Here is a 14,685-nt window from a genome sequence, read left to right on the forward strand (position 1 = left end):
GCCGGGAGGGAGCTGCTCCTGGATCGCGTCCGGGGCGGGTGTCCGGTCCCTGGCCCTGCGATGCCCCTGGTCGAGGAGAGGACACTTGAGAATCCACGAATAGGGGTTAGGAGTGGGAGTCCACTCTTTGGGGGGTGCGCCCCCCACAACCCCTTCCGGGCCCGCCTCGGCCCCGCCCCGGCCCCAGGCCCCGCCCCGGCTGGGCCGCACCGCACCGCCCACTACCCTCGGCTGGGCTGGGAGCCCCGGGGGCCGCCGCAGCCGCCAGAGCGCCCGCCATGCGCGCTGCCCCCGCTGCCCCGCTGCTCCAGCTGCTGCTCCTGCTGGGGCCGCGGCTCGAGGCTGCGGGCGTCGCAGAGCCGCCGCTGCCCGCCGTGGTCCTTGCCATCCTGGCCCGCAATGCCGAGCACTCTCTGCCCCACTACCTGGGCGCGCTGGAGCGGCTGGACTACCCCCGGGCCAGGATGGCCCTCTGGTGAGAGAGACCCGGGCATCGGCATCCACCGGGCATCTATCCCCCAACCCCACCGACAGTCCGGGCTCCAGATGGCCCCATCTGCTCGCTGCCCAGACACCACCCAGACAGGCCCCTCCCTCGCAGATAGGCCCTCCGCAACCCGTGTCTCCGGACAGGACCCCTTATCCCCCTGGCCCTGCAGACTGACCTCTGAGGCCTTAGGTTGACAGAGGGACACCATTCCCTAATTCTGGCCCCTATTCCACCTCTTGGGACCTCCTCTGGGTGTAAGTTGGGCCCAGTCCCTCTTGCCCTAGCCCTCAGAGCTGAAACTGAACCCGTGGGACCTGTGGTTGGCCTGATTTGGAGCGGAGCAGACAGGAGCAGCTGGCGTCCCCTGGGGCCCGATGTGGCACAGACCAGCAGGCCTCCGGGTTCCTGGGGAGCCCGTGAGGGTGCTCTCAGCCCTGGGCTCCATGCTGCCCTATGGGGGAGTCCCACCCGTTCCCCCTTCCCCTGGGCTGGTTCCAGCCTCTCTCAGGAGAGGGGCTGGGTCCTGCGGCCAAGGGCAAAGCCCCCTTCCTGCAGTCTCTCCCCCTAGGCGTCCCTGCAGGGCACTGGAATCAGAGGCCACAGTCTGTGGAAGCCAGAGCAGGGAGGAGTCCCAAGCTGAGGTTGGGGATAAACTGAGAGAAATGACCAAACTACCCTCCCTCCCCAACACACCGAAGTTGGGCTGGGTTTGGAGCCAGTGGCCTGGGGAGGCTGCCCACAATTACCAGTTTGGGAGTTAGTTAGTTCCCACCCATAGAAGACTTGACACGTAGTTAATCTTCACTTCTGGGGAATTGACTTAAAGGGGCAGTATCACCTAAAACCTGGGCTCTTGGCTAAGCCCCCTGCACCCCGCTCTGTCATGAGAGCCCCTTCAGAGAGGCTACTCGTGGTGGCAACGGAGCTCGGGCCCATCAGCATTTCTCAGGGACGCTCAGAGTGTGGTTTGGTCGTTATTACAACTATCTGGTGGAGGGAAGCAGCAGCTCCTCTGTCCAGTCCTGACTCAGAGAGGGGAGGGGGCTGACCTGTGGTCACACAGCAGGGAAGGAAGGTAACCAGAGAATGTGGCAGGCATGTTCCTCAAAGTTGAGGTACTTTTCATCCTTCAAAATGCATTTGAGTTCTGTCATCTCAGCCCCTGAGCATGCCAGGACAGCTTAAAGTTACAGGAAGAAAGTGAAGCCCAGAGAGGGTCAGAACCTGCCTGAGGTCACACAGTGGATCACAGACCTATGATTGGGACCTGGCTTCCTGCCTTCCTCCGGAGCACACCTACTTCCTCTGCTCCCAGGAGAGGCCAGCCCTGCAAGTGTTGGTGCTCCGGGGGTCAAGGCTGCCTCAGGGTTTGGTCCTTCGGTGGCTGTGCCCCCTCACCCTTCTTCCTCCTGTGTCCTCAGGTGTGCCACAGACCACAACGTGGACAACACCACAGAGATGCTGCAGGAGTGGCTGGCTGCTGTGGGCGATGACTATGCTGCTGTGGTCTGGAGGCCTGAGGGGGAGCCCAGGTGGTGACCTGAGGGGAACGTTTTCTGGGGAAGATGGATAACAGCTGCAGCCCAGGGAAGGAAAGGGACAGCCCCGAGCCACAGCCTCCAGACCAGGGCTCTGTCCACTGCCCTGCAGAGAGGAACACCACATGCACCTACCGCATGGGAACATCTCATCGTTTTACTCCCTCAGGTCCTACCCAGACGAAGAGGGCCCTAAGCACTGGACCAAGGAAAGGCACCAGTTTCTGATGGAGCTGAAACAGGAAGCCCTGACCTTTGCCAGGGACTGGGGGGCTGACTATATCCTGGTAAGAAAGCCTGGCCTACAATTGGGCTTCCCACAGGTGGTGGCACCTGTCCTTGACAGAAATCTTGGCGTGACTTAACCGCCTGTAGGCTGGCTCCTTCAGCTAGCAACCTGGGTCAGAACCCAGATCAGATATTGAGCTTGGATCCCTATGCTTGAGCTCAGACTTGGTACTAAACCTGGATCCCTGAGTCAGAGTGCAGGGTATATACTGAGACTCGATCCCTGGGCTAGAGCCCAGAGTATAAACTGAGCCTAGTTCCCTGGACTAGAGCTCAGAGTAGGTCTTTGGATTTACTTCCTAAAACTTCAGATAAAGTTCTTAGATCAGCAATTCGGGTATAATCTCTGGACCCAATCCCCAAGCCAGTGCCCCAGACTAGATTCTTGGTCCAGAAACGGATCTACTGGTTTATAGGTTAGACCTCTCTGAGGGAACCCCATTGGATCCTGGGAGACTTTCTGGGTTTCTGGAGATCTGAAGGGATCCCACTCAGTGAATCCTTGGGGGACTGCAGCCCAGACAAGGCTGGGGCCTGTGACATCCCCCTCCCCACAGTTTGCAGATACGGACAACATTCTGACCAACAACCAGACACTGCGGCTTCTGATCGAGCAGGGGCTGCCCGTGGTGGCCCCGATGCTGGACTCTCAGACCTACTACTCCAATTTCTGGTGTGGGATCACCCCTCAGGTAAGGCCGGGTTCGGGGGCCTCAGGAGGCTTGAGGTCTGAGAGGAGGGACGTGGAGAGACTGAAGGCCTTAGGGTCTGTGGGCCCTGGCAGGGGAGCAGTGTGCTGGGGATGGAGGGGCGCCCTCTCACAGCCCGGAGCCACCCCTTCCCCAGGGCTACTACCGCCGCACAGCCGACTACTTCCCTACCAAGAACCGCCAGCGCCGGGGCTGCTTCCGTGTCCCCATGGTCCACTCCACCTTCCTGGTATCCCTGCGGGCGGAGGGGACAGAACAGCTGTGCTTCTACCCCCCTCACCCCAACTATACCTGGCCCTTCGACGACATCATCGTCTTCGCCTACGCCTGTCAGGCTGCTGGTGAGGACAGCTCTCCTTGAGCCTTTCTCCCAGGCCTCTAGGCCTTTGCACATGCTATTCCCTCTGCTTGGTGTGCTCTTCCCCACTCTGCAATTAATCTTTTTAATTCCTGTGTGTCCTCCAGGTCATAGACTTTCTTGGGCCCACCGCCCCAGTAGGTTAGATGTCCTTCTGGCCGTCCCCACCATGGCACTTTCACGTATTCCTTCATTAGGCAAATATTTATGGGACACCTACCAGGTGCCAGGCACTGGGGAGACAGTGGTGAGTAAAATCAGGCAGTCTCTGACCTCCTGGATCCTCCAGTCCAGTCAGTCAAAGGATCACACAAATCAATGTCCAGTCACAATGACCGGAAGAAGAGCTTTTTGATTATAGGTGTTTTGGGAGCTTAGACTGGAGTTAACCTGTCAGGGAAGGCTTCCTGGAGGATGTAAACTTTGGGGCTGAGATCTGAAGTATGGGCAGACATTAACAAGGTAGACAGAGCAGGACAGAGCATTTTAAGCAATGGGACCAGCAGGTGCAAAGGCCCTGTGGTGGCAGGGGATGCAAGAAGGCAGGCAGCTGGAGCACAGTAAGCAAAAGGGGCATGGTGCAGGCTGAGGCAGGAAAGGTAGGCAGGGGCCAGCTTGTGTGGACTTGATGGGCAAGCATCTGGTCTTTAGCCTGTGGGTGTCGGGCAGCCATCAGAGGATCACGTGATTGGATCTGAACACTAGAAAATATCATTCTGTTGTCAGTGGTTATTTTTAAGATGAAGGTTACTAGAAAGTGTTTGGGTTTGGGGAATTCCCTGGCGGTCCAGTGCTTAGGACTCTGTGCTTTCTCTGCTGAGGACTCAGGTTTGATCCCTGGTCAGGGAACGAAGATCCCGCAAGCTGTGTAGCGCAGCCAAAAAAAAACAAAAAGAAAAAAAAGTGTTTGGGTTTGGATGGGATAAACCCAGTTCTGAGGAAGAGTCGAAGTTGAGAGTGAGACGGAGATACTGCTGTTGGAATAAACATCTTGAGAAGGCTACAGAGAATGTATTTCATGGTGTGCACTCATGGGTGGCAAGGACGTGAAGGCTGTCTGGTGGGTGGAGAACTCTGCTCATGGTCAAGGTGAATTAGAAGTGATGATTTAATCAAGAAGTGTTGCACTTGGGCAAGCAGTGTGTGAGAAGTGTCCAGGGAGAAGAGTGTCATTTTTTTTTTTTTTTGAGTGTCATCTTTTTTGTGTGTGTGCGTGAGGCACTAGCAACATCTGCAGTGCAGAGATGCAGGAAGAAAAAAAAATCAAGTGCAGAAAGAGAGTGAAGGTGAAACAAATACATGGAGAAAAAAATGAGAAGAAGCAAAAGTATTTCTTTTTTTTTTTTTTGGCTACACCGGGCGGCTTGTGGGATCTCAGTTCCTCAATCAGGGATTGAACCCAGGCTCAGAATCCTAACCACTAGGCCACCAGGGAATTCCCTATTTCCTTATTGTTTTCATTCCTACCTCTACTTTGAGTATCAGCTGCTCTTTATTGGTCAGCGGTTTGTAGGAATTTCGTGAACAGGGGTTTTGTCTCCATCATTCATGCTTCCACCACCTGCACTGGGCCAGGCTCTGTGCTCAATGCTGGGCCTGGAGTTAACTTTTTTTTTTTCTTCTGTTGTTGTTGTTGTTGTTGTTTTGTGGTACGCGGGCCTCTCACTGTTGTGGCCTCTCCCGTTGCGGAGCACAGTCTCCGTAGGTGCAGGCTCAGCGGCCATGGCTCACGGGCACAGCTGCTCGCAGCATGTGGGATCTTCCCGGACCGGGGCACGAACCCGTGTCCCCTGCATCGGCAGGCAGACTCTCAACCACTGCGCCACCAGGGAAGCCTTGGAGTTAACTTTTTAATAGATACCATGTGCCTGCCCTGGAGGACTCACAGTCTATAGAAGACAAAGGCTAAATAAATAATTATAATAAAGATGATAAACATTGAAGGAATAAAAAAGGCCACTCTGGTTGCCAGGTGGAGGACAGCATGGTGGGGGCAGGGGAGGGGGTAGGGTTAAGTGTAGGGATCCAGGGAAGAGGTGATGGTGCTGGATTGGCGAGGGGGGTTGGGCAGAGGTGGGAAAGATTTAGGGGGTGGAGCAACGCCCGGTGGCATCAGGTGGCTGTAGCCAGGTGTGAGTTTGCCTGCTCCTTCCTCACCTTGATCCCCTGAGGGCAGGGACTGTCTGTCTTTCTCACCACCAGCAGCCAGCTGGTGCTCTAGACACGTCTGTTGCGTGAATAAACCATTTCGGCAGGAAGATCCCTTAGATATTGTTTGAGCCAAGCCGTTTCTCCCTCCAAGCCCAGGTGGGAATGCCGGGTCCCAGACAGGACTCACGTTGTGGGTCACTGGCAGGACTGGGCCTAGGACCTCCCATCTGGGTTCTGAGAGCCCCACCCTGCACTCCAGTGCTCACTCGGCCTCTCTCCGCAGGGGTCTCGGCCCACGTGTGCAACGACCACCGTTATGGGTACATGAACGTGCCTGTGAAATCCCACCAGGGGCTGGAGGATGAGAGAGTCAACTTCATCCACCTGATATTGGAAGCGCTGGGTGAGGGCTGCGAGCCGGTGTGTCCCCCCTCCCCACCGCTGGGGTTGAAGCCTCTCCCCAACTCATTCCCTGACTCTGGGCAAGTCCCTTTTCCCCCTGGGCCTCAGTCTGCCCATCCGTACAATGGAGGCAGGTGGATTCTGTGATCTCCTGCTGGGTATTCTGCCAGGGGGCAGGAACGAGGGGGGCTAGGACTCCAGGGCTGCCGCTGACTAGAGCCAGTAGGGACTCACGATGGGGGGGTGCTTTCCTCTGCAGTGCATGGGCCCCCCATGTGGGCCTCAGCTCATGTGTCCCGGCCCCCAAAGAGGCCCAGCAAGATGGGGTTTGATGAGGTAAGTCCTCCCGGCCTGCAGGATTGGGGCCAGGAGGTGGGTGGGCTCTCCCCTCCCCCTGCACCCACTCCCCTGCCTCCCCTCCTCTTCCAGGTGTTTGTCATCAGCCTGGCCCGCCGGCCCAACCGCCGAGAGCGCATGCTTAGTTCGCTCTGGGAGATGGAGATCTCTGGGCGTTTGGTGGATGCCGTGGACGGCCGGTGAGGCTTCCTGGGTGGGGACAGGACCCTGGGCAGCCAGTGGGGACCGGGTGGTCCATCACAGCTCCATGGGGGTGGGAAAAGCAGACAGTGAGCTGAATGAGTTTGCCGTTCTAGGAGGTATTCAAACAGGGCCTGAGTAATTCTGTCTCGGGGAGTCCCAGGGCAGAGAGAACAGGACAGGGTGCCCTCCCTCAGCCCACCTGAGGGAGGAGAGTACAGTGGTTAAGGCCCAGGGTCTGGAGCTTCTGGGCGTGGTCACCAGCTGTGTGACCTCCATCTCTCAGCCCTACTGTGTAAACGGCGAGTAACTGCCTTCCTCTTAGGGGCTTGTAAGGGTTCAGTGAAGGTTTAGCCAGGGCCTGAAATGTAGTAAGTATCCCAAAGGTTAATAATGTCTTCATTACGATTATCAGGGTTACTCTTTTCCAGCCTGAACTTAGGTCCCTGATGGGCGGGGCGAGGGTGGGAGCAGGCCAGTCGTGTTCCCCCGGCAACCAGGGGTCACACGGCCCCACGTGCCCACTGCTGTTTGCTGCATACGCCCCGGCCCTGTGGACTGCAGGATGTCCATCCTTTGCTTGGGCCGCTGCCTAAGAAGTATCCGCCGCGTTCCCCGCATTCATCCTGGGGTGTGTCCCCCTCAGACTGCTGCCCCCTCCCCTTAGGATCCCCCCCGCCCGAGGTGGCAGTGGCTTTCCAGGTCCAGTCACTGATGGCTTCAGGCCACACGAAGCAGTAACAAGACTGAAGCCTCCTTCCAACCAGACTCCAGTGTGACTGTCCCCAACTTGCACAGGCCAGTTCCCCCTGGACAGGTCCCTGGCGGGCACCCCTGACCCCCTTATACCATCTGCCTCAGGACACTCAACAGCAGTGTCATGAGGAGCCTCGGCGTGGACCTGCTTCCCGGCTACCAGGACCCCTACTCGGGCCGCACACTGACCAAGGGCGAGGTGGGCTGCTTCCTCAGCCACTACTCCATCTGGGAGGAGGTGAGGACCCCCATCCACTGCTCTGTGCCAGCACTCGTGTGACCGGGGCCTGACCGAGCACACTAACAATGACCCGGCCAGCAGCTTTCAGCCTCCTAAGGGCCCAACCCTATACCTTATTCACCCTGCGGTCTCCACTGAGCACCTGCTGTGTGCTAGGAGAGCTTCTGCTCTGAGAACACAGAGGTGAACAAGAAGAATGCAGCCGGTTCCTCCTGGGGCAAAGGGACCAGAGCAAGGCGCAGAAATCAAGAAAGAACTAAGCTTGCCGCGGAGCGGGGATATACAGGCTGTTCGAGAGTGCGGACTGGCCCGGCCTCCTGGCCTCCTGTGGGGTCAGGGTGGGCCTCGCCATTGAGGGGCAGGGAGAGGAGGCTTCTCAGCAGAGGAAGGCAGTGCGGGCACAGGCCCTGGGGCTGAAGGAGTTGGGTGTGTTCTGTGTGGGAAGAAGAAAGGCCTAGGGCTTGGCCAAGCAGCCTCAGCCCTGGGCTGGGGTGTGAGTGCCTGGGAGAGGTCACTGCCTGGACACAGCAGGAGAGGACCCGGGCCTGGCCCTCCAAGGGGCGCCCCCTCCAGGAGGTGGAACACAGACTCACTCCTTGTTTTTATTTTCTACTGTAGCCAGAATATGGGCGTGTGAGCTTATATTTCTGCTTTTCTGCTACCTCTGAACAGATTGAAGGATGATGTACGTTTCACCACTTACTGAGCTGATCTCATGCTCTTTTCACATTTCCAACAGTTACAAAAAGTATTTTTTCTCAGGGATGTGTGGGGCTAGGGCCTTCCTCCACCCCCCCAGCCCCCCACCCCCCAGCCTAGCTTCGTCGAGGAAAGCCCAAGAGGCAGAAGTGAGGAGCCAGGCCCTGGAGTCCAGCAGATGTGGCTCAGATCCCAGTTCTGCCACTTCCTGGCTGTGTGTCCTTGGACGAGTGGGTTCATCTCCCTGTGTCTCCATCTCCTTGCCACAGTACAGGGACATCATGCCTCCTGAGGGTCCCTGGAGATGAGCACTGTGGCCCCAGTGCTCAGTGACTGCAGCAAGGGTTCTGATTGCCATTGTGATCTGCTTGGAGAGCAAGACTACCCTCTGGACCCGTCTTCCATCGGGAGAAACCACTCAGAGACGGGTCCCCTTCCCCGAAGGTCACGTAGCGCAAGGGCAGGGCTCACAGGCCCCCTTACTTTGCCGGCCTGATTCAGGGCCAGGGGTGGAGGGAAGAAGGGAGGCCCCCCCCGCCCCGCCCAGCCTTTAGCAGCTGAGCGACGCAGCCAGGCTGAGCATTTGGCCTGTAACTGAGGCCAGGAGTGTCTGTCAGAGTCAGCCAGGTGGGAGGGGTCTAAAGAGCCTCCCCCACCGTGTACCACAGGTGGTTGCCCGGGGCCTGGCCCAGGTCGTGGTGTTTGAGGACGACGTGCGTTTTGAAAGCAATTTCAAGATGCGGCTGGAGCGGCTGATGAAGGAGGTGGAGGCGGAGAAACTTCCTTGGGACCTGATGTAGGCAGCCAGTGCCCCCAGGGGCCAGGGAGAGGGGTGGGTCTCCAGGGGTCTGCCTCCTCCTGAGGGGTCCTGGGACATCTACAGTGACTCCTGGGACCCCTGGTGTCACCTGCAGCTACCTCGGCCGGAAGCAGGTGAACCCTGAGGAGGAGGCAGCCGTGGAGGGGCTGCCGCACCTGGTGGTAGCTGGCTACTCGTACTGGACACTGGCGTACGTCCTGAGCCTGGCTGGCGCCCGCAAGCTGCTAGCCTCCCAGCCCCTGCGCCGAATGCTGCCCGTGGATGAGTTCCTGCCCATCATGTTTGACCAGCACCCCAAGTGAGCCTCAGATGGGGGCAGGGCAGGGTCAGCCTATCTCGAGAGCCCACCTCAGCAAGTAGTAAGTCCCCTCACTGGGCAGGTGGAGAGACTGAGGCTGGCAGGGCTGAGTCACTTCCTTCTGGTCACCAAGGAATAGCCCAGCTTAGCCTTGGAGTCAGACCAATCTATGTGTGAATTCTGTGATGCCCTGTGGTTTTCAGTCAAGCGATTTTCCTGTTCTGTGCCTCAGTTTCCCCATCCAGAAAATGGGGATAAGAGAAATCCTGCCTCAGGATTAGATGGGGAGGGCGGTCAGGTGCTCTGGGGGTGAGGTGCCTGGCTCCGGGCTGACATGGGTCTGGGTGGAGGGGCCTACCCCAGCCCCCCTGAGCCAGCCTCCCGCCTCCCAGTGAGCAGTACAAGGCACACTTCTGGCCGCGGGACCTGCGGGCCTTCTCAGCCCGGCCCCTGCTCGCTGCTCCCACCCACTACGCGGGGGACGCTGAGTGGCTCAGCGACACAGAGACCTCCTCGCCCTGGGACGATGACAGCGGCCGCCTCATCAGCTGGAGTGGCTCTTATAAGACCCTGCGGGACCCCCGCCTGGACCTGGCCGGCAGCAGTGGGCACAGCCTCCATCCCCACCCCCAGGATGAGCTCTAGGTGGGCCTCGGCTTTCTCTCGCCTTCAACGACTGACTCTGTGTTTGGGTCTCCCTTTCCTCTTCTCAGCTGTCTTCTCTCTCTCCCTCTCTCTGTCTCGGGCTTTCTCTCTCTCTGTCTCTGTTTGTATCTTTGACTGTGTCTGCATTTCTCTGTCCACCTCTAACTCCCTCTCTCTCGCTCTCTTTCTCTCTGCCCATCTCTATCTCTTTGTGTCTCTCACTATCTCTGTATCTGTTTCTGTCTCTGTCTCTCACTGTCCAACTCTAGTTCTTTCTACTTCTCTCCTCTTACCTCTCTTGTCCCACCAGGTCAGGCTGGTGACTCCAGAGAAGTACCAGGGAATAGGCCATAGCTGTCCAGGGAGCAGAGCAAGAGCCGCCACCAGGAACCATAGACCCAGTAGAGACCTGGCTGCCACCTTGGGCATGGCCACTCTGCCCTCTGGACTCGTCTTCCATTGGGAGAAACCACTCAGAGACGGGTCCCCTTCCCCAAAGGTCACGTAGCACAAGGGCAGGGCTCGCAGGCCCTCTTACTTTGCCAGCCTGATTCCGGGCCTGGGGTGGAGGGAAGAAGGGAGGGCCCCCAGCCTTCAGTTTCAAGCTGGGCGGACACAGGAGCCCTGCCCCCAGCTGAGGACCCAGCTGCTGGGGCCCCTCTGCCACCTTCTACCTCCACCTCAGTTCCCTATCCAGCTTGACACATGGGTCTCACCTGCCACCCTCTTCCCTGGCCAGTGGGAAGTGCAGGGAGGTGGGAGGAGGACCCAGCACACAGTAGGCCCTCAATAAAAGCTGGCTGGTGTTGCACTTTCTACTTCTTAACTCATGGTTGAGCCTCTTTGCGTGTCCTGAGGGCTGGGAGGGAGGCGTTCCTGATCTGTGGATGAGCAGGTGGAGAGACAGAGACGGGAGGGCAGCCTAGAGAAGGAGTCGGGCGATCGATCTGGCATCACGTCCTCAGTCTGCTCATTGGTGAAGTGGAGGTGGGAGGAGAAGTATCTCATGGGCCAGGTGGGTATAAAGTAGCCAGGCCTGGAGCCCAGCCCACAGTGAGTGCTTACCCACTGCGGCTGTCGTGGTCATCACTGGCCTCACCTTGCTGGCCAGGGTGGGCCCAGGCCAGACCGAGGGCTGCTGAGGCCTCCTTGCCTTTGGATCTTCACTTGTGCAGTTGGAACCCCTCCCCTGGAAGTGGCTGGGGAGATCCAGGGCTCCCCTCCTGCCCTAACTAGTGTGGCAGCCAGAGGGCGCAAGGTGGCAGAACCTGGACCTTGTGGGCCAGGGCGCCCTCTGCTGGTTTGGGGCCAGCAATGGGAAGGGAGCCTGGGGCATTTGGAATCCGCCCCCTGTGCTCTGGGTTACTTGCAGCAGCTTCACCTTCTAATGCTCTCCTGCTTGGGAACTGCCGGCCTTCCTCTCTCCCCACCCCTGGAAGGCCCAGCAACTGTCTCCACTGCCTGCGTTCAGGCAGCCGGAGGGGATGGGGAGGTGACTCCTTGTCTTGCCCGTAGCTGCTGTGGCTCCACCAGCGCAGGACCTGCCATCTCCAGGTTTCCTCCTTCAGAGGAGCCCCTCCCCCATGCAGCCCCTTGACTTGGTCTTGTAAGCCCCTGGGTCCTGGCAGAGTCAGTCAGGCACCCCCTGGGGCTGGGCTTTCCCTCCTTCCGTACCAGGGATGAGGTCCTGCTGGCCTGGCTTTGGTTCCAGAGCTTGGCATGGCTCTGAGAAGGACTTTAGGCCAGAGCTGTGGCATTGGTGCTTTGTTCATTCCAAGACCAAAAGCTATTGATTCTGGATGGCTATGACCTTGAGTAAGTCACTTCTCCCTTCCAGGCTCCAGGTGTCCCTTTCATTCATTAAAATGAACATTTATTGAGCACCCTCTATGGGCCATGTTTAGATACTAGGGATACAGCGGTGAATAAAACTGTCCCTCAAAAATCCCTGACCTCATAGAGCTGACATTCTAGTGAGGGAGACAGACAAAAACAGAGAAGCAAATATTGGAGGTTGTTAAGTCCTACAGAACAAAATGAGGGAGGAAATATCAAGTATGAGCTGAGAAGTTAACACATGAACAAAGACTTCAAGGAAGTGAGGGGACAAGCTATGGGGATATGGGAAAGAAGACCATTCTAGGCCAAGGGGGCAGCATATGCAAAGGTCCTGAGGCAGGAACAGGACTGGCAGGTTCAAAAGACAGGGAAGATGCCACTGTGGCTGGAGCAGAACGAGCAAGGAGGAGCCAAGTTCTGGAGGTGAGGGAGCCAAGGTCAGGGCCAGAGCACGGAGGGCCTTGGAGGTCATTTTGGCTTTTACTCTGAGACAGGGAGCCCCTGGAGGGTTTGAGGCAGACAAATGACACAATTTAATTTTTATTTTAACAGGATTACCCTGGCTGCTGTAATGAAATGTAGTTGGATCCAGGGTAGCAGTAGGTAGATGGGTTAGGAACCCATTGTAATAATCCAAGTGAGACATGATGGTGCCCCAGACCAGGGTGTTAACAGTGGGGTCGGTGAGAGGCAGCAGCAGAATTTCAGGAGGAGACACTGATACGCCACCGCTGGGAGCTGCTCCCTGCGCTGCCTAGCAATGGTCAACCCCTCTGTGTTCTTCCACATTGTCAGCGAGCCCTTGGGCTGCATCTCCTTCAGGCTGTTTGCAGACAAAGTTCCAAAGACAGCAGAAAACTTGCGTGCTCTGAGCACTGGGGAGAAAAGATTTGGTTATGAGGGTCCTCCTTTCACAGAAGTATTCCGGGATTTATGTGCCAGGGTGGTACCATCATGGCACTGGTGGCATCCAGCTACGAGGAGAAATTTGATGATGAGAATTTCACCCTGAAACACACAGGTCCTGGCACCTTGTCTGTGGCAAATGCTGGACCCAACACAGGTGGTTCCCAGTTTCTCATCTGCACTGTCAAGACTGAGTGGCCGGATGGCAGGTGTGTGGTCTTTGGCAAGGTAGAAAAGGTCATGAACCGTGTGGCAGCCGTGGACCACGCTGGATCCAGCAATGGCAAGACCAGCAAGAAGCTCACCATTGCTGTCTGTGGACAAATCTAGTAAATCCGACTCGTGCCTTATCTTAAACAGCCCATTCCTTCCGTAGCTCAGTAGAGCATCCCTCACCCTCATCTGCTCGTGACATCCTATAATCTTTGTGCTTTTGCTGCAGTGCTTTGGGTTTCACATTTTCCATTCCCCGCTCCAAGTCTAGCTGAATTGCAGAGTTAAGTTTATGATTATGAAATAAAAGCTAAACAACAACAGAGAGAGAGACCTAGACAGATTGAGGATAATGTCAAAGTTTTGGACCCAAATTACTAGAAGAATGGAACTGCCATCAACAGAAATGGAGAAAACTACAGAGTGTGGGGCAGGGGACTGGCTTGGGGCGGGAGGAGATCATTTTCAGATGTGCTACATTTGAGATTCAGGTGCAGGTGTCAGTGAGTTAGATACACGAGCCTGGGATTCAGGGGTCGGGTCTGGGCTGGAGATAGAAGCTTGGCATCCCCTGTCCTGACCCAGAAGTCCTGGCCCCAAACCACACACTCCACCACCTGTTACCTGGGGAGCTGGTTGAAATGCAGATTCCTGCCCCCTCCTAATTCTCCTGCCCAGGGTTCTGATTCAGTAGGTTGTGGGTGAGGCCTGACTGTTTTTGAACAAAACTATCGCAGGTGATCCTGAGGAGCTGACAGGTTTGGGAACTGTAGCTAAATCTACATACGGTAAAATTTACTTTGATTTTTTTTTTGGAATGAATGAGTCTTTAAATTCTATAGTGCTTTACAATTTTCAAAAGTTTCACACACATGATTTCATATAATTCCATAATAACCCTGTTTTTCTCCTAACCCTCTACTGCACCTCCCCCTTCCCTGTCCCCACTGGTAACCCCTAGTTTGTTCTCTGTATCTAGGGGTGTGTTTCTTTTTTTAATTATGGACATTTATTTTATTTTATTTTTTTATGTTGGGGGTAGGAGTTTATTAATTTACTTATTTATTTTTGCTGTGTTGGGTCTTCGTTTCTGTGTGAGGGCTTTCTCTGGTTGCGGCGAGCGGGGGCCACTCTTCATTCTTTTTTGTTTTATTCACCAGTTTGTTGTATTTTTTTTTTTTTTAGATCCCACATATAAGTGATATCATACAGTATTTGTCTTTCTCTGTACTTTGATGATTTTTGACAGATGTAAAGTTATGCCACCAATACTACAGTGAAGATACGGAATATATACATCCTCCCCAAAAGTTCTCTGCCTCTCTGCAGTCGATTCCCTTTTCCCACCCCAGTCCCTGGAAACCACTGATCTGTTTGCCTTTTCCAAACTGTCACCTGGATGGAATCATGTAGTACCTGGCCTTTTGTGTCTGTCTTCTTTTATCCAGTATGTTTTATTTGGAAGTTTTATACAAAACTGAGCTTTAAAGTCTTCCCTAATATTTTATACCACAGTTTCTAATCCTAATATATATTATGAAGAATGAAGTATGAAATTTTCATCAAGACTTCCAAACGTCCCCCAATACCCACCAGACTACTCAGATGCTGTGTAAATATTTTGGTTTTCTGTGGGTGCCCTGCTCTGAAAAAAGGCTGGGAAGTCTTTCTCCAAGGCATACCCACTGCTTGGGGGAGGCATGGGGAACTGCAAGAAAGTGAGAGTGGGGATGGGTCGGGGCAAGAACTAGGTCTCCTTCTCGCTCCTGCTGGACCACTTCTAATCTGCTCTTC

At 55.8% G+C, this 14,685-nt stretch overlaps 1 protein-coding gene and 1 pseudogene across 2 annotated transcripts; both read left to right on the plus strand.

Annotated features, from left to right (window-relative positions):
- The first annotated feature begins 260 nt into the window (after positions 1-260).
- On the plus strand, positions 261-10,724 carry CERCAM (cerebral endothelial cell adhesion molecule). The gene is made up of 13 exons (XM_079926976.1): positions 261-475; positions 1,912-2,022; positions 2,198-2,315; positions 2,874-3,008; positions 3,163-3,367; positions 5,819-5,938; positions 6,197-6,273; positions 6,367-6,473; positions 7,336-7,468; positions 8,839-8,966; positions 9,085-9,288; positions 9,681-9,933; positions 10,244-10,724. Exons 1-12 carry the CDS (start codon positions 279-281, stop codon positions 9,931-9,933), a joined length of 1,788 nt encoding a protein of 595 aa, XP_079783102.1. The 5' UTR covers positions 261-278; the 3' UTR covers positions 10,244-10,724.
- Positions 10,725-12,500: 1,776 nt separating this feature from the next.
- LOC307189307 (peptidyl-prolyl cis-trans isomerase A-like) lies at positions 12,501-13,259 on the plus strand (annotated as a pseudogene). Its single transcript has one exon. The product of its transcript is annotated as a peptidyl-prolyl cis-trans isomerase A-like (transcript).
- Positions 13,260-14,685: the final 1,426 nt, after the last annotated feature.

This window comes from Stenella coeruleoalba (genome assembly GCF_951394435.1).
Source record: "Stenella coeruleoalba genome assembly, chromosome: 7".
NCBI lineage: Eukaryota > Metazoa > Chordata > Mammalia > Artiodactyla > Delphinidae > Stenella > Stenella coeruleoalba.